The sequence below is a fragment of the Miscanthus floridulus genome, chromosome 18, assembly GCF_019320115.1.
Source record: "Miscanthus floridulus cultivar M001 chromosome 18, ASM1932011v1, whole genome shotgun sequence".
In the NCBI taxonomy this organism is placed as follows: Eukaryota; Viridiplantae; Streptophyta; class Magnoliopsida; order Poales; family Poaceae; genus Miscanthus; species Miscanthus floridulus.
The window spans coordinates 8,584,029-8,595,854 of record NC_089597.1 but is presented as its reverse complement, the minus strand read 5'-3'; the positions used below and the strand labels follow the sequence as shown (position 1 = coordinate 8,595,854).

Below are 11,826 nucleotides of genomic sequence, written 5' to 3'. Positions count from 1 at the left end.
CGAAGCTCAGCCTTTTCCAAGGGCAGCTCGGAAGCGCAAGTGCATCGACCACTAAGCAATTGAAAAATGAAGTGTGGTGCAGTATCATGCTGTATGTGTTGACCAACCTTGTCGAGGTGCAGCCGTTCATTGGGTAAGTTCTCAACCCCCTTGTTTCGATACGCCGTCACACTATTTCGTATCCAAACCCCTTATTTCTCTTTGGTACAGGGAATTCACTCGTCAAACCTGGCAAGGACGAAGGGATCCAACCCCGCAGGAAACTGATACCCTTCTTTCAAAGGGTGCGGGACCAGGGAGGCCCGATTTCATTTCTTGGTTCAAACGAAAGGCCCAAACTGATGTTACTATAAGTGACGAGTTAAGACAGGTTGCAAACGGCTGTGCCATTAGGGTCAAGTCATTTAACGGCTACGACGTGAATGGATATCGCTTTCAAACAACATGCTACGAGCAGAGTCGGCCCAATCGAAAGACCACAAATAGCGGAGTTTTAACACCAGGCACTGATGAGGTCCAATATTATGGAAGAATTGAGGAAATCTATGAACTTTCATTTCATGGTTCCAAAGCTCTTAATCCTGTCATATTCAAATGCCACTGGTTTGATCCTGGAGCAACGAGACGGACCCCTAATCTTGGGCTAGTGGAGATTCAACCAGATTCTGTCTACCTAGGAAAAGATGTCTATATTGTGGCTCAACAGGCCTACCAGGTGTATTATATGCCATACGTGTGCCAAGACGAAGAGCTTAAGGGTTAGGCTATTGTGCACAAGGTATCACCACATGGTAAACTACCTGCCCCAAACGATGAAGATTACAACTTCAATCCAAGCACATATGAGGGAGAGTTCTTTCAAGAAGAGGGGCTACAAGGAAGCTTTGTGATAGACTTAACCGAAGCGATAGAAATGGAAGTAGACAATGAAAGGGTTGATGATGAGGATGCTGGAGATGAGGTCCAAAATGTGGATGACCTACAAATGCTTGAGCGATTACGTTTAGGCAATGACAATGAAGACAACATTCCTCCTTCAATTAGTGTTGATGATTTGGACAATGTTGATAGCGATGATGAGACCTATGATCCAGCTAATCCAAATAATGACGATTATTTCTAATAAATGTAATACTAAAGTTGATTATCATTTTGCATCTATTTCTAATTAAGTGTTTTGTAAGCATGAATATTATTTCTAATACATGTAATACTTTTCTTTTTTTTCAGGTGATTCAACAAAGATGGCGGGTGGGCGTCACAGGCCCGTCAGGTCGCTTTACCAAGCGGGGGAGGAGGCCGAGGGGTCGGACGCGAGGAAGAGGAGGAACCCGAGGAGCAGGAGGCCCCCGACACATCTCCAGGTGTCGGAGGAGGCGGAGCCGGTGACGCCCGTGGAGAGGGCGCACGAGGAGGAGGAGGAAGAGGTTTCGCAGATGCCCCCGAGGGCGACGAGGAGGAGGCGCCCTTTGACAAGCAGGAGGCATTGGCGGGAGGCACGGGTTCCTCTTCCTCTGCTCCGAGGGTGTACCTGCGAGGTCCCGTGAGCCTCCCTGCTTTTCCGCTTCCTCACCGCCGCCCAGTGATTCACCCTGAAGGGCAAAAGTAAGTAAACTTGACATTTTATTTGCCCCTACTTCATATGATAAGTTCAAACAAAGATGAACTACTAATTTTTCTTAATCACATGTGCAGGAACTGGGTGGTTGTGTCTGGTGCTGGTGCACGCACCCCCAATGGCATCCTGGGTCTTCTGTGCAGGCAACACTACCCCGGCGTCGTCACGTACAAGAACAACACGTTGGCGGCCTGTTCGTTTGACCACTATGCCATCGCCGCTGATACGGAGCCATACCCCAACAAGGCAGCATGGGTCATTAGGGAGTTCAGGGTAAGTCTCCTCGCATAGCATTGCTTCTTTCATTGAACTTTTTCTTTAAAAAATATCCATACAAATATCGTGTTTGTCTGCAGGCTTATTTCAAATGCGAGGAGGGATTTGAGGGCAGGAAGGATCAGGTGGCGACCAAAGCCTGCAAAAAGCTTGTCGTCGACATGATTCACGAGGCGAAGATCCAGGCCGTTGTCACCTACTATGGGTCGAAACTTGGACAGAGGGTCAAAAAGGCCGACGCCAGAACCATGGACCTGACCCGGGAGCAGTACATTGAGGTACATGAGAACATCTAGATTGATTCGTTTTGAGAATAAGTAGGTTTAATTCGATCATCTTATATGTCAATTACCGGATGACATGCAGATGATTCCCTGGTGGTGCGGATCGTATCCTGAGGCGTGGGAGAAGATCGTGGACAACTGGTTTACGGAGGGGTATGCCTCAACGCACAATGCTGCAAGGGAACGGCGTTTGGAGATGCAAGGACCAGCACACCATCAAGGCAGCCGCAACCTCGTCGGATACAGAGACGCATGGGTACACGAATTCATTTATCTATTCTGATGCTCAATTATGACTGATTTCTAATCTTCTTGATGTCTTTCTCGTAGAGGGCGGCACATCAAGGCTAGGAGTGCTCGGACTTCCAGGCATGGTGCATGTCCCATAAGGGAAAGGCGACGTCCGACGTCTCCTTCAGCCTGGAGGACGGGCCCTAGGAGTACACGAACCCGAGCGTCCACACCCGCATCAACGGGTACATGTCGGCGGCAAGGTCAGTCCATGGGCCAGACTTCGACCCGTGCACGCAGGAGATTGATACGGAGCTCGTCATGAGGTTGGGAGGAGGGAAGAAGCACGGCCGCATGTGGATTGCCGATGGCACAATCGACTCGACCGCTGTCCCCGACCTCTCCACGATCCGAGCCCGAAGCACGAGCGAGAGCCCGGCCATATGCACACGGCCGACCGTTGCACAGCAGCGGGTCAACGTCCTCGAGGTAATTTCAGTTTGACTCGTCGTATATTGACTTTTACACACCGTAATTAGCTATGCATTACTGAAACATTGGAGTGAAATGTTGTAGGCCCGGCTCGAAGAAGAAGCTCGGCAGCATCAAGAGCTGCAGGCGCAGCTGATGTCCCAGCGTCAGACCTATGAGAGTAGGTTGACGGGCATCACGGAGACCTATGAGACTCGGTTGTCGAGCATCACGGGCTTTCTTCAAAGCCTTGGGCAACATACGGGTCTTCCTGTGCCACCTGAGCTGCTCACTCCACCACCTCCACCTGCAGCCTCACCCTGGGATGGACCTACACCTGTGAGTATGAAAGTTAATTGCAGTCTCTTACATGCAAGTAATTTCTAATTAGCTAGCCAAGTACATGTCTAACACATAGAATATATACTCCTTTGTGCAGCCTCAGTCGGCGGGTTCCAATAATCCGCCTAATCCTCGGGATCCGTATCAGTCACCGCCCGATCAAAGGCGTATTTGGTAATGAGTTTGAACTTGTCCATGTTCATGGAATTGTGGTAATAAACTGGATGTTAGATGATGAACAACTTTTGAACTTGTGAATTTCGATGTGATATATTCAGACACTTATGTTTGTGACTTCTAAATGGTGTTTGTGATATGTAAGTGATGAATGTGTGATAATGGGATGGATGTGTGATGAATGTCATGGATTTGAAGAATGTGATGAATATCTGTGAAATTTTCTGTTTGAATGTGTGATGGAAGTGTTGGAATGTAAAAACAAGAAAAAATAGGCAATTATAGACGCTTTGCCGAGTGTCACACTCGGCAAAGGCCTCTTTGCCGAGTGCAATGCCCACTGCACTCGGCAAAGCTGGCAAAAACTGGAGGAAAACACTAGATTTCCTAGCTTTGCCGAGTGTAATGGCAAGGACACTCGGCAAAGCTGGGCTCTTTGCCGAGTGTCAGGCCACGGCACTCGGCAAAGGGGAAGGCTTTGCCGAGTGTCACCGTAGACACTCGGCAAAGAGACTTTTTTTAAAAAAATAAAAAATTCTTTGCCGAGAGCCGACACTCGGCAAACAATTTCGAAAAAAAATTATATAAATTCTTTGCCGAGTGTCGTCCTTGAGACACTCGGCAAAGCAACCGTCATGATAGCGCACCGTTAACGGCTACTTTTCTTTGCCGAGGGCCCGACAAATGACATTCGGCAAAGAAGGCTTTGCCGACTTTTTTTTTCTCCGAGTGGCCTATGCCGAGTGCAGCGCTCGGCAAAGCCTTTGCCGAGTGCCGTAGGCACTCGTCAAAGTCTCTGTTTCCAGTAGTGCAGGTGCGGAGCGCGCGCAGATACATGCTAGGGCTTACTGGAGCTAGCGGCATGGTTCGGGAGACCCTATCATTCCCTCCGCCCCTGCTCGCCCAGGCGCATATGCGGCCAGGTCGTTATACTGACCGGTGCAAACATGTCTAGGTTGGTACCGTATGTTTCTTTATGTTGATTATTAAGGCACGCAGTTAATGATGCCAATTAATAATTAGCTCGCTGCTGTTATTAGGCGATCGAAGAATTAGTAGTATTAGGGCAGTCCCAACGGTGTATTGATGATGGTTTCTATCCTCATTAAATGACTTGCCACGTAGGCAAAACGCTGACATGGCAACGTAATTAATGAAGAAAGAGAGCAAAAATCATAGAAATGGTTTCCTCATGAAGAAATCAGGTTTACTCTTGACCCAATGCACCAAGAAACCATGAAATCGCCATTGGGGAGAAACCACCAGTTTCTAGGGAGCTCGTGTCGCACTCCCATTGGAGAAAGAAGATAGAGTTGGGAGAGAGAAAGAGAAAATAATTATTACTCATAGAAACCGTGGGTTAAAAAGCAGTACTTTTTGGTACGGTATCCTATGTTATAGAAACTACTAGTTTCTTTCATTGGAACTGCCCTTAGATACTTATTGCTATCATATGATATGATGCATACACAAGTCGGGCTTTTAATTAAGTATATATAGTGCAAGTGCAGGGTTAGCTTATCACGATGAATTCGAGGTCATGTATTAATTGATCTGCTGGTACTAATCGCGAACATGCATGCGCGATGCGATTGAAGGAAGAATGTTCTTATAATTAGGAGTGAAAAATCGTAGGAACTTACTTATTGATAGGAAAATTCGTCGGGCGGCCAGGCGCCCCGGCGTCGGGCGGCCAGTGCCCAGCGCGGTCGTGGCGGCCAGGAACGACGCGCGTGCTCGCCTCCACCCGCGGGCTCCGTCTGCGTGTACGCGGACGCGCTGGTGGCCGGGATGCGCGTCCCGCTCGACCCCTTCTTCTGCGAGGTGCTCTCGCACTTCGGCGTCGCCCCGAGCCAGCTCGCGCCCAACTGCTGGCGCATCTTGGCGGCCTTCCTCGCGCATGCTGAAGGTTAAGGGCCTCTACTGTTTCGCGCCGAAGGACACAGCCGGTGTGCTCTTCACGGGGCTGCCGGATAAAATCAAGGGATGGAAGGGGGGCTTTTTCTTCCTGAAGTCGTCGGCGCCGTGGCCGTGCCCCGTGCTCTGGGGCGAGCCGACCAAGAAATCCACTGATGATCCGGTGCTCACCAAAGAGGAGAAGAGCGCGGTGGCGAAGCTGCTGCGTGCGCGCGGCGCCGCGCCGATTGATGTCCTGCTCCTGACTTACCTCAGCGAGGGCGATTCGGCCGCGGCAACGATGACCGCTCGTGCGCCAAAACCACCTACACCATCGCCTTTAGATCGTACTACTGGTGGCAAAGGTAAAATGTCGTATACCATCCTTGAGCTTTGACCTTGACTACCGGTGGAGCAAATGACTCACTGATGTGTCACTGTGAGCTAGGAATGGATCCATCAACCTATGCCATGATGCAGAACATGCGGGCAGAGAAGGCGGCCGCCGAGGCGGCGGCAGCAGCGACGGTCGCTGCGAAGAGTGAGCCCGGCTGCAGCGCCCCGCCGGGCTGGACACCGTCGTTCGGGAAGAAGAGGGCGGCGGAGGACAACACAAAGGAGGCCACTGGTCACGGGTCGGCTTCTGTCGCGCCCGGCTTCTGTACGCGCCAAAAACGAAAGCTGCAGCACGCACCGGACAGACATGACGGCGACACGATCGAGTGGGAGGCGGCGCAGCAGCTTCTGCAGGGCGTCGTCACGCCGGCGCGGGAGCGCGCGTTCTTGGTGGCGGATCCCTTCTCCGTCATCGCGACAAGCTACGTCGCGACGCTCCAGGTCCGATCCTGAATCCGGATAGCATATATGGCGGCGCATCGCGGCATGCGTGCACGTACTAATGTCGGTCGTGGCGTCGGCGCGCAATGCAGGCGGCGAACTAAGGTTTGTAACATCACATCAATTTCTTTTCTGTATTTGAATGCTTGTTCCGCAAAAATGATGGGTGACTCTTTGTATCTGGGTTAATTCAATTCATTCTTTGTCCATCACGAGGCTGGACTGCCGGACTGGCATCGATCTTCTATTGACAATGGATTCTCATCGGCAAAATTAGCCTTTCAGGCTCCACAACTTGTTACTGACAGGAAGCACCCAAATTTGTTGTAGATGTCCGGGAACATTACTTACAACGGCCACCATTTGAACGAATTCGTGCCCCAGCGAACATCTGCTTATGTCAGTCAGCAAGACTGGAATGCTTCAGAGATGACGGTCAGGGAAAAACTGGAGTTTGCCGAGCGCTGTCAGGGTTTGGAATAAAGTCACTGAACATGTAATATATCACTATTAGCTACCGCTTTTGTTGGAGTTGTATGTTGGACGAGGCTTGGTGCTGTATGGATACTTTTGCTACGCTTTCACTTGATGTGATATTATATATCTATATTTGCATGCTGTGTGGAATCATATATAACAAGTTGTGCAATGATGCTGCCAATTTTTTTTAAAAAACAGGGGTAAAATCACAATGTATTCAGATAAGTAGGGTCAATTTCGCATGGCCAAACTTGTCCTTACTGAGCCCATTTGACACCATTACCTGCTGTTCACGGAGTATGGGTAACCTTAAACTTCGTTTTTAAAAAACATGGGTAAAATCACAACGATGATAAAAGCAGGGGTAAAATTACAACTGGACGTCAAAGTAGGGGCAAGAACGCAATAGCCCCTTTCATTAATGGTGATGCTGCTGCATATACATTACGTAGGCCATTGGAGCGCACACACACGCATAGTTTCATGCACGCAATAACTAGACCCGAGTAGCAGCTTAATTCCTAATCACACATACATTCATAGACACACACAAACAGTACGTACAACAGTAACCTGTAGTTTAAGCCGGTCGTTGATCACATCGATGGACTCAACATCAATCAACAGAGGAGGACGCGTGATAATAATATGTAAACTACTCCCTCCCGTTGTAAGGTCGCTTTCATTTTTTTTGGGTACATTGAATTTTTTATGTATTTAGACATACATTATATCTAGATAAATAACAAATTCGATGTACCAAAAAAATCAAAGCGATTTATAATTTAGAACGGAGGGAGTATATGCAAATGTAGGTTCCTATGTTTATTTACAATATATAAAGCTAGCACATAAAACAACCTTGTACGCATGATGGATGAGGATGCATGGTGAAGCTGACGCCGGTGTACGTGTCGGCGTAGTTTTTGTTATGCTGCAAGTGAACAAACGATCGATGGAACTCGTTAGCAATACAGCATCATCAAATTAAAACACACTACTACAGAAAGGTTTCGTAGCAACGTCTCTCTTTTTTTAGGAGCATCTCTACAAATACTGTCCAAACGAGCCACCTCTATAAGGACTGCTGGTGTTATCAGCCGCCTCTATAAATGACCCGCCCCTACACAGACACTGTCCCATTGCATTGCAAATGACACAGACACTGCTAGATGTCGGTGGCTAAAAGAAAGACAAAGCGAATGATAAGCACTGCCGTCAGTGGTTAAACACACACACGCTGTCACATTGCATTTCCAGAAAGAGGTTCAAAATTAAACTATATAGCTAGCCTAGGCACCAGAGGCGTGGACGAGGTAGGACCGGCCCGGCCGATCGGTCTGCTCGGGCGACGACCACAAAGCAGCTGGGGCCGGCGGCCTGTGCCGCCTACGACGGTGGCGTCGCGGTAGGTGGTGTGAGATGCCTCCAGCACCTAGTCGGAGTCAGTAGGCTCCCGGCCGGCGAATTGAACTAGGAGGTTGCATTGGAGCGCGCGGGCGGCGGCGGATCGGAGCTGATGGGTACAATACAAGTAGAAGGGCCCTCGGCAGCCGGGCCGGGGAAATAAAGGGCGGTGGAGGAATGGAGGGCCGGCAGGCAGGGAGTGTGGTGCGCTGCGGAGCAGAGTGGATACAGGTAGAGCCATACCGGAGAGCGGCAAGGTTTTGGAGCTGCAACCATACAGCCTCCGGGCAGTGTCGCCGCCAAGGTCTGTAGTTCTGTACTCTGTAGTTCACCACCTTCATCGTTCCCTTCCCAACTTTCGTGCTGGCCCGCGCTGCCTCTACTCGCTCACACCGCGCGGTACTGCCGCCCCAGTTTGCTCACGCCGCGGTGCCGCTGCCCTAGCTAGCTAGTTCGCCCAGGCCGCGCGACCACCGGGCCGGCGAGAGGGTAGTGGAAGACTAGCTACTGCCTACTGGAGGTCCAAGAGGGAGTGCGGTGCAGAGAGCTAGGATAAAGTCTAAGGCTTTACCGGAGCGGCAAGGTAAGGTTCAGGCGCGCACTGCCTCCGCTCGCCCACACCCGGGACCCTTCCCTGACGCGCGCTGCTAAGGATAGCAGCACATTCGAGCTCACGGTCCCTGTTCATCTTCCCCGGCGAGCCCCTCTCCCCCGCCCACCTCGACTACAGCATAAGCCGCCGGCGACCTCCTCGCCGGGCGCCCACCCCCGGCGGACGAGCCCGCCCTCCCCTAACATCGCCGGCGCTCGCCCCCGCCGCCTATCCCGCCCATCCGGATGTCCTCCGCCGCCGCCAACCCTAACCCTAACACTCGCTGCCCCGCCGCCCGCGGCCGGTGGCGAGGACGCCGCCGCACCGCTCCGCCCACCACCCTCACCCCCTTCTTCCTCGATTACGGTGCGCGGGGGCGTCGTGTGCACCGTTTCAGTTAGTGGCGCATGCACGACGGATAGCGATTGGGGCTTACACCTGCCGCCCCAGTTTGATGTGCCGCCGACCCAGTTTGCCTTTGCAGCACGACTGCCGGGCCGGGGAAAGCTATGGTGGTGGAAGACTACTGGAGGGCTGGGAGGGAGTGTGGTGCGGAGCGCGCGCGGATACATGCTAGGGCTTACTGGAGCTAGCGGCATGGTTCGGGAGACCCTATCATTCCCTCCGCCCCTGCTCGCCCAGGCGCGCCTGCCTCCGCTCGCTCACTCAGCGCTACCGCCGCGCCGCTCAAGATACTGACTGGTGCATATGCGGCCAGGTCGTTATACTGACTGGTGCATACATGTCTAGGTTGGTACCGTATGTTTTCTTTATGTTGATTATTAAGGCACGCAGTTAATGATGCCAATTAATAATTAGCTCGCTGCGGTTATTAGGCGATCGAAGAATTAGTAGTATTAGATACTTATTGCTATATCATGCATATGATATGATGCATACACAAGTCGGGCTTTTAATTAAGTATATATAGTGCAAGTGCAGGGTTAGCTTATCACGATGAATTCGAGGTCATGTATTGATCTGCTGGTACTAATCGCGAACATGCATGCGCGATGCGATTGAAGGAAGAATGTTCTTATAATTAGGAGTGAAAAATCGTAGGAACTTACTTGATGGATAAATTACGGCCCTGCCGGGCTTTGGCGGTAGCTGCGCGCGGGTGCCGTGTCAAAGGTACCCTGGGGGAACAATGTCCTCGAGGCCCGAGAAAACAATGCCATCATCTTGTTCTGCGGCGGCAGCGGCTGCAGGTGGAGGAGGAGCCTGGACCTCGAGGAAGCATCTATGCCGTCGGAGGTGCGAGGTTCCGTTGTCGCTCCTGGCGCTCAGGTGCCTGTGGCACCTGGGGCATTCAGCACCTATGGCTCTGCCCTTCTCATCAGGAATTTTTGTGAAGAAGTCCCACACCTTAGAACCAGGACGCCTCCCCGGGCCGCGGGTCGCCGGCGACGACACGCGCCCAGCTGCTGCGCCTGGCCTATTACTACTATTGGTGTCCATGTGAGATGTTAGAGGCAATGTATGTAACCCTTCGATGGTACTGGTACTACTGCCCTTCGATACCATATATATGCACACTAGAAAGTGCTGCAATGCGTCATCAAGAATGACTTGCTTGCTTTTTTCAGCCGCGCAAACAGTAGCGCTGATGAGCTTTAGTTTGCCCCTGCAGAAAATCTGTTAGTCGGTGAACGCACAGGAAAAAAGATCCGGGCCGCGCGGTTGCTGCACTTCTGTTAGTCGGTGAACGCACAGGAAAAAAGATCCGGGCCGCGCGATTCCCATCATCTATCTACCTACCTAATACATATGATATGGTTATTGTTGGTATGGTTATTGTTGGTACATAACTTCTCAATTGCGGAACCCAAAGTAGGAAGATGCTTCGGGATTCACACCAGAAGCAACTGAGACCACCACCGAATGAAGATTCAAGGAAACAAAAACGAGGCATACACATGGAATTTATGAGTAGTTGAAAACTTTGACGGATATACTTGGGTTGATGACTACGGTAGAATAAAATAAATGTTGTTTTGCCACACATGGAAATATAATTTCCTGTGCTGCATATTTGGGTTCATTGGAATTTTTAAAAATAATTCACCGGCGGGGAAATATCTGGCGGAAAACTTTAATTTTCGAAAACAATATACTGGCGGGAAATTTAAAATTTTTCAAAATAATTTACTGACAGTTATGCTAATAAACCATCTCTGGAAGAGCAGTTACTACGCTGGCTGCTCTTTTACATGCATAATCTGCCTGTGGAAAAGCATTTGCACACCGGCGGTTTTGTTAAACTTAACCGCCTCTGTAAATGCCAAGGTTCTGGGATTCATTTTGGAAAAAATTTCGGTCCCAACCGAAATGGACGAATTTCGGGAAATTTCGGTCCAATTTCGGACTCAATTCGGTGAAATTTCGAGATTTGAAGCACAAAATTCGTTTCGGACCTAACCGAAATGGACGAATTTCGCCGAAATTCGGACTGTCTCGGTCGAATCCCAGATCCTTGGTAAATGCGTTTATACTAGTGGTTAGCTTAGGTGATCCGCCAGTTTTTACTTTGGCGGTTGTCTTAAGCAAACCACCGGTGTAAAAGGATTATTACTGGAACATCTCAAGAAGATGTCTGTGGAGTTTATGATTTTTATTGGCCTTTTACAGTAGCGGTTGATGCATGTTAGTTGGAGCAAAACCATAGCAGAAACGAAGAAACCGAGCGTCGCCGCTAACTATACGCCTGGGATGACCAGACGCTAGCAACAACACTGAGGGCACGCAGCACGTACTTCTAGTTGGCTCCAAACACTAGGCGTGCATGCGGAAGACGATAACAACCTTTTCCCGGCCCGGCCCTTTCCGTTGAGAATGTTGTACGGAGCTGCTGCAGACAAGCCTCCGTCCAATCCTACTTGAATGATCATGAGCCCTAGCTACGTACTATACTTAATTTAGTCTTTTTCAGGAATGCTAAACAAGCCGCGCGCGGCACGTGATCCAACTCCCTTCCCTTCTTCTATCTTGGATTGGATTCACCGGGCCGTAACCAACTCTCAAGTTGCTGCTACTGTACGAAAAAGAAACTCTAGCTGGACGATTATTATAGAAAACAAGCATACCGTTTCGAAGAAGGAAGGAAGTAAGGGTGGTAGGCCCGCCTGAGGTATGCCCTCCTCATATATATGAGTCCAACAACGCATGCACTGGGGCCCACAGCAAAGCAATAATTAATTTGCATTTTGAGTGTT

General features: G+C 50.2%; 1 protein-coding gene across 1 annotated transcript; it reads left to right on the top strand.

The window, feature by feature from the left end:
* The first annotated feature begins 2,658 nt into the window (after positions 1-2,658).
* Positions 2,659-6,144, top strand: LOC136523240 (uncharacterized). Its single transcript, XM_066516986.1, is given in 5 exon segments — positions 2,659-2,898; positions 2,986-3,219; positions 5,053-5,294; positions 5,296-5,660; positions 5,744-6,144. Coding segments are annotated over 5 exon segments (1,482 nt in total).
* Positions 6,145-11,826: the final 5,682 nt, after the last annotated feature.